Source organism: Battus philenor, unplaced genomic scaffold, assembly GCF_028537555.1.
Source record: "Battus philenor isolate CCGP_79_NKW_IND1 unplaced genomic scaffold, ilBatPhil1.0.hap1 SCAF_13, whole genome shotgun sequence".
In the NCBI taxonomy this organism is placed as follows: domain Eukaryota; kingdom Metazoa; phylum Arthropoda; class Insecta; order Lepidoptera; family Papilionidae; genus Battus; species Battus philenor.
The window spans coordinates 13309832-13327767 of record NW_027181675.1 but is presented as its reverse complement, the minus strand read 5'-3'; the positions used below and the strand labels follow the sequence as shown (position 1 = coordinate 13327767).

Here is a 17936-nt window from a genome sequence, read left to right as displayed (position 1 = left end):
AACGTCCATCGACAGTAGCAATGCAGGACAAACGGTGAATATGAGACAAAGTATGAAAGGTAAAGAAATGTGACGGAAAAAGAAGAATGAATGAGAAATGGAGGTAAGAGTGAGAAAATAAAAAAATGTAAATAAATAATTAAGCATAACTGTTCCTGTGAACCCAAGACAGGTGTTGTACGAGATGTCCCCTATAGCGGGGGCCATATAAAAAAAGTTGACCTTGTAACTGTTATTGGAAGACACTGTATGCCGGCCGCTTCCAACAGGTCATATTGGAAACCTATGGAAAAAACCTGTCTATATAACGTCCTAGAACTAAAATAACGTATATATCTTTAACAGCATCGTCTACTTCGCCAAAGATATGTAGAGATATATATATCTTTGGCAGACGGGTTGGTGACCGCAGTGTGGTATTATGGTACGTAGAGAACGCTGCTGCCCATCCTCTGAAAACATGTTTGCGAGCAGTAGCAATCCCATATAATTAATGCGCAAAGTTTAGAAGCCCTACGTTTACTTATTTTCAATAATTTGTAAGCGCTATTATAAGTGTGATTCCAGAGTTACTTGCTGGGATCTTCTATATTACGTTAGGGTACGAACCCGTTGCCAACTTACGTACAATGTCTAGTAGTAATGTTCTGTCAAGTTAGGTTTATACTCTTTGTCTTATTTTCCTTGTGACTCTAACCCTAAATCTTTGGTGTTCTTAGTCACCGAAATGTTAATGTCTTTAAAAATAAGATTAAAGGGTTCAGGCACCCCTAATTAAATCTACTACAAATAAATAATTAATAGTTATTTTTATCAAACTCAATTATTTTTACCAAAATAAAAGAACGCTTTTTAATTCATTCGTATGAATATCACACATATTTATTATTTTAGGTTTTAGAATAGATCCTCAAACACACACACACACACACGTTATCACAAACAGACGACTTTACTATGGAAACTATCTCTATTTTTATTAATAAGCTTTATTGGAAATTTTCATAAATTTTGAGATGAGATGGCAGTGAGCACCTTTCTCGTGCAATCGATGATCTCCGAAGCTGAAAGTTTCTCAAGTGGTGACATCACCACGAGTTGGTAGACGGAACGTGGGTATACCTCAAACTAGGTGAACCATTATTGTGGCGATGATTGAGGGAGGCCTATGCTTTAAGAAGAATATCTTTACTTTCTTCTTAGGTATGCATTGCTGACAGAGCGTCAAAATCATTGATCGTCTGAAAAGTAAACTATGTCTTTGTAAGACCACTCCGTCTCCGTCTGTTGCACTGTACATTGATGAGGCAACAATTCACTGCCAATTTAATGATGTCAGTCCTTCATTGAAACTTAGAACGTTGACCTTCTGCATTTCTTTTCACAAATAGTTGATACGACAATTGTTTGCGGACATGTTGAAACATGTTAACTTTTTTCACAAATGATTTTTCTCTGTTAGAAAGCTCTTATCAATAATATGATAATGAATTTTACATAACTACAGTTTAAGGATCTTTGTGAAAGTGATTTAAAAAACCCGAAATTCAAAAGTCAATTATTTAAATGATAAGATTCATTGGCAATAATGTCGCCTGATTACTTTGATTTCATTTAGGTAAAATCTTATAAAGTGTATATGTATAAATCTGTGTTAAACTTTATTAAAAGATGTATTGTTGTGGAATTTTTTCTGTATTTTTTCCTCAACTACAACACCTTGCGAAGCAGAGTAGAGTCAAAAACAAAATAGATAAAAAATATATAGATAATAATTTAACGACCAATAAGAGTTTTGTTAAAAGTTTCAATGTTGAATAAACGAATTAAATCTCTTATCTTTTTCGTTTAACTTTGTTATGGGCTTCTTTCAGATCAAAATGCTATTGGAACCGTTGCTTTTAAATTAAAAGAATTCGATATAGTAAGGCTTAATTTGTTTGCAGTTTAGATGACAAAAATTATAATTAAATACATCTATCTTCTTAAAGAAGGAGAGATACTCTTCTTAACCCTTAACTTGGCAGATTGTTTTTTAATATTGCATTAATATTCATACCACTTGACTTTTAAGACCCAAGGATGCCAACAGAAAAAGCTGAACAAGCGTTAGAAAATTAAGAAATTACTTAAACATTCACATACAAATGATTACTTTGCGTTCAAAATTGATGCCACTATTTTTTTTTAATTCTGATGTATCTCTATAGATACATTATCAAGAAAAGGGTTAAAGAATACTCGTCTTATCACCACATAGACGTTTACTGCAATGCATAAGCCGTCTCCAAAGATATCTGTGGGGATACATACCATTATCGCCACGCTTGATAGACGTATTGGCGATCGCTTTTGGTATCATGGCATGCAAAGTACACTACTGCCTATCCTCTGAAAACTTGATTTCAAGCAGTATCAATCCTATATAAGGACTAAGTGTGAATAATATAAGAATATTTTCGGGAAACAAACCCGTGACGGACTGCTTACAAATTTTAATTTCAATTATTCATGTCCACGGATATTTATATCTAGACATCGCATTTAAATTCTATATTTCGATATTTATAAGATTATTTAAAAAAAAAAAATTTAATGTTTATAATGTTGATGGCTGAACGGTCTGCGACTTTTGCCTTTACCGTACAACGAAACAAATCCAATTAGATGCGATTCGTAACAGAATTAAAATAACTAACTAAACTCCTGTGTACCACACATGCATACTACTACATGTATTCTCAATGCTACGATTAACTGATGCATTTAAGGTTAATGTACTATATGGTATTTATTTATTCTCTTACAAAAGATGACGATTTTGATATTCCTTTTTATTCCGTTGTCGTGAATTCGTTTAATATGAAAATTAATGTAAATATGATACCGTAGATAATTTTGGAATATCTATAGGCACATAATTAAGTAAAGAAATTTTTCGAGTTCAATTATCACTTAAAAACTTGTTTATCCTGCTGTAGATTTTTTTTAATCCAATAAAATATTTTAATACTTGTTAATTAAGGAACAGGGGCTGAAAGGTTCTCGATTAGGCGAAGTCATCGTGGCGATCTTTCAGAAAGACATGAGTTACAGTGGATGTCCAAAGGTTGAAAAAAAGAATTCGTGGGTAAATTCTCCTCTCTCTCTCTCTCTCTCTTACGTTGCCACATGCAGTGGCAACAAAAGAGAGAGAGAGAGAGAGTTATGCTGAATTTCTACCAGCTATATCACCACGGTCTTTTTGGACTCCTTTTGTTAAAAACTACAAGAACATAGCTCTGTAGATGGGCAGGTCAAAGTGGCCGCACAACGTGTAAACCAGATGACCGCAAGATCGAAGGAGCGAAGGTTCTAGAAGATCACGGACCAATAGGCATAGGACGCTAGTTATAAGGCGCAAAGACAACCTTGTTAAGCTCGTTGGAAAACGCTAGATGAGGGCGTTTTCAAGCAGTCGTATTGGAAATATAGGAAGGGGGGGGAGACGTAACAGTGACCGCTTTAAGGCTGAAATGACAATGATGATGTACTGTTGTTGTGATGTTCTAGTTACTCTCGATGACAATGATGATGTACTGTTGTTGTGATGTTCTAGTTACTCTCGATGACAATGATGATGTACTGTTGTTATAATGTTCTAGTTACTCTTGATGACAATGATGATGTACTGTTGTTGTGATGTTCTAGTTACTCTTGATGACAATGATGATGTACTGTTGTTGTGATGTTCTAGTTACTCTTGAGTCGTCTACCTTCCGCTAGATAAACATACACATGTTATTCCGGGGTGTCCTTTTCTTAACGAGTGCGTATTACATTTACGTAATAAAGAATAATTGAAATTTCCTAAGTTTAAATATCGAAACAAAGTAACGTATCAATATATACGTTTAGGCGACGTATCAAATCCGTTTAGTTTCGTCGCATTAAAATCGGCCTTGAATAAAAAAATTATAAAACATTTTTTTTTCACAGTTAATTTTATAAACCAATGGCCAGTACTAATTTGTTGAAATCTGACGTATGTACTGCGTAATTATATGGAACTTTTTTATTTACTTTCATTATATACATTTTTTAAAGTTCTGGTTTTTGCACCAGTGTTCACTGTATTAGAGAAACCAGCGTCTACCCAATTATAATCTTAATCAAGTTTTAAAATAGAAACAATTATAAAACACCGTAATATTTATAGCAGAATAAAAAGGAAAAAAGATAAATATACATAAAATTAAAGACAAAATAAAGGAAATATGTTTTTGATTCTGATTTTGTTTGTATGTTTGTAAGACACCCAATGACCCAACGGAAGGTTGGGGCCCTAAAAGTCTGGGTTGGATCGCACGGCAAGTGTCTCCCAAAACTTCGGCCACAAGGCGGAGAGACAAGCTTGCTAGGTTCTTCAACAGACCCTGGATGTAGACCGCAACCAACCGATCCTATAGAAAGTTCATCGATTTAAATTTTGATGAACATTTTGATGAACTATTCTTTATTTTAACTAACTCTAAAATAGATATTTTAAACCAGTACTTCCTTTAGACCTATTTTAACAGACTGAAGTCATTTTAAACTGCCTTTGACTTGTATATCGCAGTCTGAATTTCTCTCAAGAGGTAAACATCATTAACTCAAAGTAAATAAGTTATTTCACTTAAAAGACCGCAAATGCACTGCATTAGTGAATCATTACAAATAAAGCAAAGAACATATTAACTTGGTCACCTAATTACCATAAACCATAAATATGTATTGTTTTTTTAATTGATACATCATTATGCTTAATCTGCGTTTACTAACAAATAGGTGGAGGTTACAAACAGACAAATTGATTTTAGTTTATTATTTGTTTAGTCTGAAGTAAGTCGAAGAATTGGAATGGAGTGTGTGATTAATTTTGTCTGATATATATTAAAAAAATTAAAAGAAGTTTGTGATTTATAGTGAAAGTGACAGTAAATTAAAACCTGTAATTAATAGTAAGTAGATCTGTTTTATTAAAAATAATAAATTTATTATTAGTTTTCAAGTACATACTTAATTAAGGTTTAGACAAATTACCAAAAAATACACTAAGTACAGACATACAAGACTAAACTTTCGTTCGATATATATATATATATATATATATATATATGTATGTATTTATATATGTGTGTATAAATATATATTTATATATACACACTATTACATATACATACTATATGTGTGTGTGTGTGTGTGTGTATATATATATATATACATTATTCATTATTTCTAAAACCATTGATTATATCGATTATATCGTTTTATTATATCATTGATTATACATATATATATATTAATATATGTATATTAAATCTATTTATCAACAATGCTTTCAAGCCTTATATGTTGTATGTCAAAAGAAAAATTTGACGCATTAAAACATTCTTGAGTAAAATTAAAAAAAAAAACCTGTTTTTTTTCTATATTTTTTTGCGTTATTCATTATTTTTAAACTATTGATTTTATTTATATCTATATCCAATCACCCTGTATATATCATGCAAACTAACTAGAACCCGTGACAAGTGATTATATAAAACAACGTTTATACATGTTACATTTGAACATGATACATCGTGTGAAGAATTTATTAAGTCGCCCGGCGTGCACTAAGTTCAGTGTTAATTCCAATAATATGTTACACTAAGTCCTTGGGCCGTGCGTGTGTCCGTTAAACAGATGCGTTACTAGGTTACTTATCAATGCCGTTACGTCAACTCTGTTCCCCTTTTCGAAGGGGATATGATTGCAGTGACCACGCTTTTCGGATTACACAGGATAAGTCCGTATCGAAATCTATAGAAAATAAAATTCGTCAAAGTGTCATGACATGATATTATATAATCAATGCAGTGTAAATTAAGTAAGAAAAGGACCAATATATAGCTACTTCCGCCAATGCAGTAGTAGTCGTGCAATAAAGTGCACCGCCCGCTCTGAGACACAGAGTCACTCTGTGTTTGGGACTAATCGGTGTAACATTACTCCTGGGGATGTCCCGTGGAGGGGTGAAACACGTGTTTAGTGGTTTAACGGTAGTAATCGTGTAATGCGCATTGTTTGCCGCATGCGCATTTATCAGCAGGCTGGCGGGCGGTGCACTTTATTGCAGGACTACTGCTGCATGGCGGAAATAGCTTTATATTGGTCCTTTTTTTAATTCTTCAAAGTATAAGGATGACCGGAATGTAATGTCGCTTTCTTAATTTAAATTCACACGACTATATTTTTAACAATTTTTTATTTCTGATCAACAATATGCTTACTTTTGTTATCAACAACTTTTTGCCATTTAGTATACAAATTTTTAATACCGGAGCGGTAAAAATCAAACGGTTTTTCTGTAAAATATGTTGACAGAAACGTCATTACTTTCCCATTACCCTAATATATGTTGCTATGTTCAAAATTAGGTTACGACTAGATGAAAAAAGACGAGTTAAAAAATTTAAAAATTTATAGGAGAGTACCCCATACAAAACACACAGTAAATTAAAACAGTATTTAAGCATATAACGTCAACCAAAAACAAGAGATGGCGCCATACAATATACTCAAATAAAAAATATCGTGCACGATCACTCGTGATAGAAATCTTTTTTTTAATTAATTATTATTAATTTTCGAGGTCTTTAACCAATGTGTGTTGCCGCTGATGACATACGGATACGAGACGTGATCACTTACGTTAGGCTTCATAAGAAGTCTTAAAATCACTCAGAGAGCAATGGAGAGGGATGTGCTTGGAGTTTTGCTGCCAGATCGAATCAGAAATGAGGAGATCCGCAGAAGGCAGAAACCCAGAACACCGACGTAGCTCGAAGAGTTGATCGTCTTTCATTGAAAGGTCCTAGAGTGATTGTGCCCACTAGACGGACAGAAGACAGTTTAGGTCGCGAGAAGTCAATGGATCCAGACAGCGCGGGACGGGTCTTCGTGGCCGATCTTTGGAGAAGGCCCAGTACTTGCAGTGAATGTCCATCAGCTGAAAAGAAGAAGAAATTTAAAAAGTTCATAAAACAAAAAATGTTTTTAATGTCTGAAGGATTTTAAGTAGCAATAGAGATTGAGAATAAATTTCTCTAAATACTGTATTAAGAACATTGTGAAAATGACCACAAGAAACCCGTCTGAGTTTCTCGTGGGCTCTTTACAGATCGGAGTGCGTTAGAAACCCTTGTAGCTTTAAGTCAAAAGATGACTTATAAGGTAGTTTTATCTGATTGTACTTTCTTTCAAATTAGGCTCTTCTGGCATTCACAGCGTACATAGGTGGTAACTTTAAATATTCGTATATTGATAACAATATCCATGAATAAATAATACATTACTGCTGCTTATATATATATATATATATATATATATATACGTATAATAACATATATATATATGTATATATATAAATATATATGTATTAGTAGGTCCCCTTAAACTATAACCTTATAACGGCTTATACGAAAATTTAAATTCAAATGGTAACCCTATTTACAACCCTTAGTTGAATACTTTTATTCAAATTTTACTTGTATTTTATTTAACAAGGGCATTTCAAATAACACCGAACTTATTTAAAGGTCCAAAATTAAAATTGAATTGGGTTTATGAAACATTTTATATGAAATTGTATTATAAGAAATAAGATATAGTGCGGGCAACGGAAGACAGAGCATAGTTACGATTTTTGGAGAGACGTATGCCTTGCAGAGCATATCTGTCGGCTAAAGAGAAATAAGAAAAAGTGTCTATTTTAATATACTGTTTTAATATAGCTTTTTGTGTTCACTTTAAATTTTTTGTAATAGTTTTGTATGTGTAATTGTGACGTAAACTAAATCTTTATTAACGTACTAACCATAAATAAATAATTATATTTATTCAAACATAACTTAAGAACAACACGAAAAACTTTAAAATTAATAGTCGATTTTCACCATACTTTTATTAAAGTTTTACTAGCAGATACGAGAGCGAAGTCCCGTTCGGACAGTATGACTTGCAGAAGGCGTCTATTAGCTGAGGAGGAGAAAAGAATAAAGAGACTAACTCTATCGTAGTTTGTATTGACGACTAAATGTCATACCATTAACCATTATTATTTATTACTGTCGTGAAGTTCTAGTTTTTTTAGACATCTATAAAAACGTAATATAACAATAATCATCGCCATACATACTGCAAAGCTTATCTCCCCCCCCCCCCCCCCAAGATGGCTACGATGATCGGTCTTGCACTACTCGCATACAGCGACTTCCCGCAACCTTTATTTATAATAATAGTAATAAGGTTTTATATCGAACCTACTATCTATATAATAAAATTAAATTAAAAATAATTTAACGTACATATATCTATGATAGTCAGGCGGCCACCTCCGTCCAGTGACAAAACGTCGTCATCATCGGCCTGTCAACCATACTTTAACATAAAATAAAACCATTAAAGTTTATTTGACGACAAAAAACAAAAACGCTCCTGTAATTCAGATTACTGGCCAGTGAGATATGAAATAAAACAAAAGGGCGCCAAATGTCAATGTCATATCAGTTTCCCGCGCAAACAGTGAATACACTGTTAGCATTTTATAACAGCTAAACTTTTGATATCCCAGCAACATCCGCACCTTATCGCTTCCAGTATAGTCGTTAGCAATTATTTATATTTTTCATTAGTTCATAACCGTATTTCGTATCGGACTGATGTGTCTTTGTGTTCGGAAATGGGTTTTAATGAAGGAGAAGATTGCCAGGGGTTGCTGAGTCGTATTATTAAACTCCGGTAAGCGCGATTCACAAGTTTAGACTATTTATTATAACAGCTTTGCTAATAACGTAATGTGTGTCCGTTTGTATGGTGAAAATGAATATTAAAATGCTTGATTTTTGAAAATTAATTATAGTTTAGTAAACACGTGTTCAGCAACCCCCTTTCCACACACAGAATTCTTGTTTGAACTATCGAATATGTTATTTCGAATCTCTTAAGGTGCTGTTTCACTGTTAGTCGAATTTAAAGAATATTTTTCAAAACTATATTATTTTGAAAATGTCTTGGTTATTACTGAAATTATATCATTAATATAGGCAAAACTGATATCACTCTTAAAAAAGTGAGTTCTGACTAGTCTACAGCACAAACTAATTATGGTCAACACTCGTATATGTGGCGCATGTGTAAACTTTATAATAACATAGTTAAAGGAATATATATTTTTAATGTTAAAATACCTAAAATTAAGAAGCAAAGAATAATTCCTTGTAAACATAATGTTTCATTGTTAATCGGAGTGTAAATTATGTCTCTTTTTTACTCTTAACGCGTGTAGCGTTTACTTCCAGAAAGTCGTGCATCTGGTTTATTTTTTAACATATACATTATTTATAGTTTATACGTATGTGTAATCTAGTTTAGAGAGTTTAATTAAAAAAAATTCAAACACATGAATTAATTGCTCTAATTATAATTAAAACAATTATAAAATTTGTAATATGCACATAATGAACTATATTAAATTTGTATGAATTCTGATATTATTTATGAATTTCTATAGACAGAGAAACTTGCTAAATGACAGGTTACAATTTGTTATAAGTTCTATTAACAAACAATAATTATAATGCTTATTCCTTTGGATCTCTTATTTCCGCTGGCTCAATATTGAAGCTGCACAAAGCCTAAGCCGACGTTACATCAAATGCAAATATAAGAACCAAAAGAAAAAACAACAAGAAAAAGGTCTAAACTAGTAGCTAAACTCCTTGAAAGCCCGACACATTATTCTAAATTTGAAATTTTTGCAAGACGCAATGAATACATATTTAAAAAATATAAAAACAGGTTATAAATAATATTATTAACATTCTTTTTTCGAAAACATGTAAATAAAGTTACAAAATATGTGTAATTATTCTTTTTTTCAAAATTAGGTAAATAATTGGTGATTTTTATAAATATATGACTTGACGGTTAAATGTCAATAAAACAAAAGTGTCTAAACGTACATTTATTAAGTAATAAGTAAATAAAAACAAAAATAATTTCATCTTCAATCCACACGCATATAATACATAAATAAACTATTATGGCGACCGGAAAGTAATATCGCTTACTTAAGTTACATTCACACGACTACATTTTTAACAAGTTTTTATTTCTAATCAAAAATATGTTCACCTTCGTTATCAAAAACCTTTTGCCATCTAGTGTACAAATCAATGCCGGAGCGGTAAAAATCAATAGATTTTTCTGTAAAATATGTCGACAGAAACGACATTATTTCCCGGTCACCCTAATATATTTCGATACTGTGATTTTTGGCAGGACTGTCATATGTCATTGTATATATTTATCATAAAATTTTCCTTTATAATAAAATTTAAATCTCAATTTATAAGACACCTTTTCTGATCTAATAATAAAGCGTTTATTTTATCATAATTATGTCAGTTTCATCAATGAGTTTAACATAACTGTCAACTTCTGTATTTATATGAATCTTGTAGACACTCTCACGCTGTCAAACGATAAGAATAAGTTCCGTGGAATTCTTCTCCCATTAGTTATCGCGCGGTTCAATGTATCGCATGAATCATTAGATGTATAATCTATACAAAAACATATTTAAACCGGTTTAATAACTGTTTGTGTGTCAATATATCGAGTTATAATAATGATTATGATAGAAATATAATTGCTTATGGACATCAGTATACGTAATTAAGGTGGTACGAGAATATCTCATTATTCACGTCCAACATCCTAACGGTTAATTGAAAAACCATTATAACAGTAGCATAGTGATTAAAGATGATAACATAGGTTTGTAAGTAGCAGATTCGATTCCCGACATGTGCTAATTTACGTGTGACGTTATCACCTTACAATCAAAGATAGATATTAGACTTGTATATTTACGAAAGATATATCCCACGTGCCAAATCAAATGCCGTTGTATATTATATATTAGATTAGAAGAGATAGGTCGTTGAGTAAAAGTTCGTAGAACATATAAGAAATACTGTATTCAATATTGCTAATCGATTCGTATCTTGATTCTGATATTCTGACTTGTTCCTACGCTTCTTTGTTTTTCTGCTTCTATCGGCTTTTGTACTGTACTGTACTGTTTCGAAGATGTTAGTGCTGTTATTGCTTTTAGCCATAAAGCTTTTACAGCTTTGTCGGAAATGAGTTCACGGAGCGGAAGGGTCCGTGAACTATACTATAAACTAGCATTCGTGTTTCCGAACTTATATTTGACGCTCTTATGGAAGTTAAGGCAGTTAAGACTAGGCATACCTGGTCGAGTCTGTGTTGCTGTTTGTGTAGTATGTGTGGAGTAACGATTAGAGCGCAGCAGACCACTAGGCAAGCTAAGGAAGGATACTGATCCTACCTCGGATCACCCACGCTGTTCACAACGGCGATGTCGGGTGACTGACGCAGTTTACGTAAGGGACGGTGGAGATTGTTGTGCTTGATTTTTCAGTATCGTACGCGTTTTTTCGTGCGGCGAATGTCCGTCAGTAGAAAGGTTGATGTAGAGGTTGAGTTTACCCCTCGACATTCTATTGAGAAAATAGCACGGCGTGAGGGAAGACCGCGTGGCGATCCCTGACCGGGAGATACCGCGGTCCCCTGTATAGCGCAGAGAGCGATTACGGGGGGGGAGGGTTTAGTGCGTAGGAATCCCACATACCCCTGTCCCCTCCCAAAGGCGGGGCATCGTGAACGTCCGGAAGATTCTCCCCCCCCAAAAAAACAGGTTGAGTTTGCGTTTGCAGTGTTGCGAATGTCTGAAGCGTGTGGTGAGTGGGTTGTGGTCACCCTGCGATAGGATCCGTAAGGACGTCTTTAGGACGTCTTACGAGATGTCTGAAGGAGATTCTGGAGGAGTAGGGAGTAGAGTTCGCTATGAAGGGGTTGGGGTGAGACGCGGCCTTCTCTAAGTATATCGGCTTCTTTATTTTGCCGCTATGTCCATACATTTTACGTAGTAGAAATCCTGGGTGTGTGATCTCACACAGGTCTGTGTGATAAATACTGTGCGAGTGAGACAGCGCTAAGGATTAATGGCTAACGTAGTATTGGTAGATTGGTCGATTCCAATAAGATCTTGGTAGATATCGTGCAACGGATGGCTCTTGGGGCCGAAAGATTCTAGAGTGGCAATCACGACGCGGTGTGGATAAATCACTAGACGCCATAGTTAAGGCGGGGAAAAGTCGATGGATACAGCCTCGTTTAGGCGATTTATGAGGAAGAGAATAAACCTTGGAGTAGGCATCTAATGGTTGAAAAAAAAGCATGAATAACTTGAAATTTCTAAGCTAAGTAAACATATATATTTATATGATGAACGGATATGTAAAGCTGTTTGTTTTCTTTACATAGCATTAAAAAACTTAAAACAGGTTTAACTGTATTTTAATATTTTCGCGAAACCGGAATTTCGTTTAAATTACTTTTTTTATATATTTCTCATTCGACGATCGATTATTTGAATTCTAAATCATCGATACAAAGGATTTACTTTATCATATATTTATCTTACCTCCTTAAGGATTGAACATACCGACTTTATTGATGTATACGCTTCTAAAACTTCTAAACTCTTTTAATACCTCTCAATTATAATATAATTAATTTAATTTGTTTAACTTAATCTGATGTGCACTGATATTTGGAATCGGAGGTCGCAGGTTCGATTTCTGCCTTAATTATATAGGATTGTCACTACTCATAAACAAGTTTCTAGAGGATGGCCAGCAGCCTCTGTGATCGTCAGGATGTCCATGTCTTGAAACTCACACAACAAGTGACAGTCTGCATAAATATAGTGTGATAGACACTCTTTACTTTGAATATCGAACTTGATCCAAAAAGATTTCATATATATGCACTTCTAAGAACTTTTCGATTCACCCTGGTATTTAGTGTTTATAAAAATACATTTTTTTTGGATCTTCTCAATTCGGGGCGCTTTTATAATTTAAGTAGCCACGTTTTTTTAAGTTAAAGGATGCTGTATTCAATATTCGAATTTCGTGTTTTTTTTTTTGTTTGGTCTCGACATTCTCTGCCATTGGTTGACATTCAATTTGCGCAAGTCTACCTCAACGCGCCTCAACGCGATCGATTCAGCGATACCTGGGTCTACCCACTGGTCTTCGACCCCTCGGTTTTTCCAGGTACGCTACCTTCACGCTCCGATCCAATCCCATTCGCTCCAAGTGACCAAGCCAGCGGATTCGTTGAGCTTTATATTCGCCAATGCCGATATAAAATATTTAATAACATAAATAAAAAGGCATTCCGTCTTTTAGTTGTGTATAAAGGAGTGTCTTTTTTAATAAAACAAATGCCGTAATTTCTAGCTTCGTACTTTTGAGTAAATTTTCTGATAAAGCTGTAGTATTTTATTGACGTAAGGTTTTGTCAGCAGCCTGCTCCGTCCGCTGTCGGTGCAGGGCGTAATGGAGCACGCGCTTCAACATCGCGAGCGCGTGGGCGTCCAGGACTTCGTGTTGCTGGAGGACTACAAGTCCGAAGCCGCCTTCATCGATAACCTGAGGAAGAGGTTCAATGAGAACATCATCTATGTGAGTACAATAGTTTAAATTGTCTCTATACGATACACACGTCATCTGTTGGTGATCTACAAAATCAATAAAAGCCTCCTTGTTAAGCCATCTATGCCGGTTTTTCAGCGGTGTATATTGCTGCGGTTACGCTATTAAAATCAAGTAAAAAGTCGAGAAGAAAAACATACGCTTTGTTCGTATAGTAGAAAGACGAGTGGACACTGAATTCTATCAGTATCGATATGTTGGTTCTACGACAAAGCCACAGAGTTCGTTAAATTATATATATATATATATATATATATATATATATATATTCTTAAGTTACAAAGGTAGCTTACCCGAGGGCAGTCAGGAGAGGCCCGTGTCGCTGCCGACCGGCGAGTAGTCCTCGCTTCACATAACTAACACTACACCTCATTCACTACACTATACACCTACACGGATATAGTCTTTCTTTATGCATAATTCTCCGTTGTAACTGAGATATAATCACTCTGTGTAAAATTTTAGTCAGCAGACCTCCGGTTTCCGCGGACACAAGATCGATGAAGCTGCACGAAGTCTAAATCGACTAGCAACATGATTTCAGTCACTTATATAATGACAATATACTGATATATAAAACTCACTAAATTGAATGCACTACACCGGTTCGAATTGGTCTTAATATATGATTACACTTCCAAAAAAAGAATTGAAATAAATTAAAAATTATATTTCATCTAAATATTATTTAGCCAAAGTCTATATCGCCTTAAAGGACGATTATTTTGTCTATCAAATCAAATAAATGAAATAAGAAAATTACATTTACTAAAACCGCTGTACCGCGCCTTAGAAATGCGCCGCGTTGTAGAGGAAAAAATAAATAACGTAGCCTTGAGCGTTGACTGCACACTAAAGGAATACCCCTTCCATCTGGAGGCTTATACCTAGCGGTACTGCGGTTACGGTAGCATTACATTATAACTTTATTAGCGAGTATATTGGCTTATGTCTCAGTTTAAACTAGATACACACACAACAGAAAACAGAAAGTCCAACTTCATAGATATGTTGTTAGTGATAACATTAAACTGCAAAACAGAATGGTTATTAAAAATAATACCTTATCCATAAGAACCTCCGGTTATTTCAGCGTATCTTTAACAGCTTACAAGGACATTTTATAATTGACACCTAAATAGATAACACATTGTTGAAGTAATTTTCCTTTTTTCTAGGTACATATTAAAATAGTACCTTTTCCACGCAAATATTTATATAAATATATATATATATATATATATATATATATATATATATATATATTTATTTATATGTACGTACACCTTAAACTGTCTGCTTCTTCATGCTGGATGCATCTCATTCATCCTCATTCCCTATCGTTTCCATCTAAAGGATGTCTGGTATAGACTGCCTCTTGTACCATAAAAATTGTTTCTTTTATTTTACTCTATTTATTGTCTATAGTAAACGAAAAATGTTAATAAATGAAAGAATATTACACTTTCACATTTATATACTACACTATCTAAAATACATCGTGCAAAAGTAATTCAACATATATTAAATTGACGTCAAGATGCCGCTGTATATCTTTAAAATATTAAATATAAGTAAATATATTCTATCTATATGTCTATATGCGTCATATGGAAACGTCGTTATATATTAAAAAGATCCGTTAAGAAATATTCACAATAAATAAATTATTTTAATCACGGCGTCAATTCATTAGTACCCTTAATTGTTATTTGTCGTTACTGGGATCTAGTAATCCCGGGGTATATCATCAACCCTGAAGTCAGAAACATCAATCCTGATGAAGAGAATCCTTTCATCGATAACATCGGTATAATCAAGGAGTCTATACATCTCAAGGAAAACCACTAATACTTATATAATAATTTATTATTATTTATGGTATTTAAAGATAAAAGCCGACTTAATGCTGCCAAGCATTTTCTATCATCCGACTCTAATGAGTATATTTTTCCAAACCAGCTTTAAAAAAACGAGAATTATGTAATGCATAAAGAGTGAAAGAATAAAAAAAAACAAGGAAAATATAAATGAAAGAAAAGAGGGATAAATTACTGTCCCCAAATAGATAGGAGTGAAAGGACAGGCCCCCAAAAACGGAGGCCATGAAAAAATGTTCACCAGCCAGAGGAGATTCGCTGAGTACCCGTCTAGGTTTAAACTCAGAGTCTCTCGTGCATCTGTAACCAAGTGGTGGACAAGACCATAGTGCACATAATTGCCTGCTGTCTCTTCTTCTGCTATCCGAATAGATATAGAGATTGAGCTAAGAAGGAAGGCAGAGACAGGCAGCATCGCCTCCCTGATAGGGCTTGCTGGATGCCTCATAACCTTACGATACTGCACAAAGGTCATATAAAGAAAGTCCTTACAAAACCTAAGGTCGGTTAATAGTGATAAATAGCTATTACATAGTAATAATAAAGCAGATGAAACAAACAGAAGTAATAATAAAAATGTAAAATATGTAATATTATGAGAAATGTGGCGACGAAAAGAAGGCGATGTATAATAGAATGTAGGTAAAAGGTATAGAGTGAAAGATATTGTGAAAGAAGGAAGAAGAGAGAATGCTAGATTAAGTGAAAGATGGAACAGGAAGAATGAAGTACAGAATAGTTAAAAAAAATATTTCATAAGTCCTTGTCATACATTAAGACAGTCGAACGAGAGATCCCAAAAAAAGAGGATCATAAAAAAAACATCTGACCCTCAAGAATTAAATCTTTGGTACCTTTATACGTCTCATCTCACCTTGCAATTGTTAAATTTTTACTCAGTAACTTTGGTATTACAGTAAAGTTTATTATTTACAGACTTACATCGGTAATGTACTGATCTCCGTAAATCCGTACAAGAACCTGCCGCTCTACACGGAGGAGAAAGCGAAGTTATACTACAAAAAGGCTTTCTTCGAGGCCCCTCCGCATGTGTGAGTATTTTGTTTTATGAAATTATTAATGGCAGATCAGTCTTGCTCTGGACCGTCTAAGATGGTTGTGTGTAGGCACTACCTTGTTACGTTGCAATATGAGTATAGTGTGTAGGAATTACTGCTTTATTCCGCCTTCCTGTATTGTGATGTTTTAGCTCTGTGCTGTAATTTTTAACCACTAATTTGCTTATTCCCCTACTATAGTGTGTAGACATTACTCTGTTTTTATCGTCATAATGTAGTGTGTAGGAATAACTGTGTTCTGTCCCCATAATTTAATGTACACGTGTTATTTGGTTTCATTTAGGACACCACTTAGCCAGTATTAACACGTACACATCGGGGCCGATTGTTTTTCTATGATGCGGCGCTCAAATTAATATCGCGCTGCATCTGACGGCGTGTGGTTATTTCCTGTTCAAATGTTAATACATAAACATACATATACATAAACCCGTATAGTTTGAATTTGACGTTTTATTTTTCAATTTAAAACATAGTAATGCTTCCGCCACATTGGCAACAGGAACAATAAACGTTAGGCTTTCTTGATAGAGAAATATCAACCATGCAACAATTAATAAAAAAAAATTATTAGATTATTCCTAACATTATTCTCAAAATTTTAACATGCTTTATCAACAGTAGATAGTATTTTTTCCTTTAGTTATCTGATCGCGATTGTACGCATTAACAACCTTATCTTAGTTTTCGTCCCACGTGTCCAGACTCATATCGAGCAGATCGTAAACCTTAATGCACATATAATATCTCTATTTATTTTGTTTACATATGTAATGATATATCTCACATAAGTGGTCAAAATTAGTTTAATACTGTACATAATATAACGCATCAAAAGACCCAGTTTGAACTTACATGCTATGGGTACTGGATCAAAAATTCTTATTTTATATAATTGTTGTTGTATATAATTGTTTATAATAGAAATGGTCAACATACTATTTTGTTTAATTATATTAAATGTTATTTTTACTTCCTTCCTAACAACCATATTTGATACATTCAAGCAAGAAACAAAAAGTCTTGTCATTTGTCCCGCTATGGTAGAAAAAGGTACCATGTCGCTATGATTAGTGTCAATTCAGTCGTCGGCAAAATATGGTTAACAAGTCATGTGGGTCTTTGATTTGATCGATGGTACACGTGAAGAGATTGAACATTCACTAGTGTACCATCGGTGGTACACGTCGACAGATTGAACATTCAACAATGAACCGTTGGTGGTACACGCCGGCAGATTGAACATTCAATAATAAACCATCGGTGGTACACGCCGCCAGATTGAATATTCAATAGTGAACCATCGGTGGTACAAGCTG

General features: G+C 34.0%; 1 protein-coding gene across 6 annotated transcripts in view; it reads left to right on the top strand.

The window, feature by feature from the left end:
* Positions 1-17936, top strand: part of Myo61F (Myosin 61F) — an 88676-nt gene that overhangs the window by 48176 nt on the left and 22564 nt on the right. For 3 of the 6 annotated variants that reach the window (XM_068776979.1, XM_068776981.1, XM_068776983.1), the window contains exons 2-3: positions 13472-13628; positions 16475-16590. In XM_068776979.1, coding sequence (XP_068633080.1) covers positions 13472-13628; positions 16475-16590 — 273 coding nt within the window. Of the gene's footprint in view, positions 1-8726; positions 8806-13468; positions 13629-16474; positions 16591-17936 lie in introns of those variants that run through there. The other 3 variants (XM_068776977.1, XM_068776982.1, XM_068776980.1) reach the window with 2 other exon arrangements.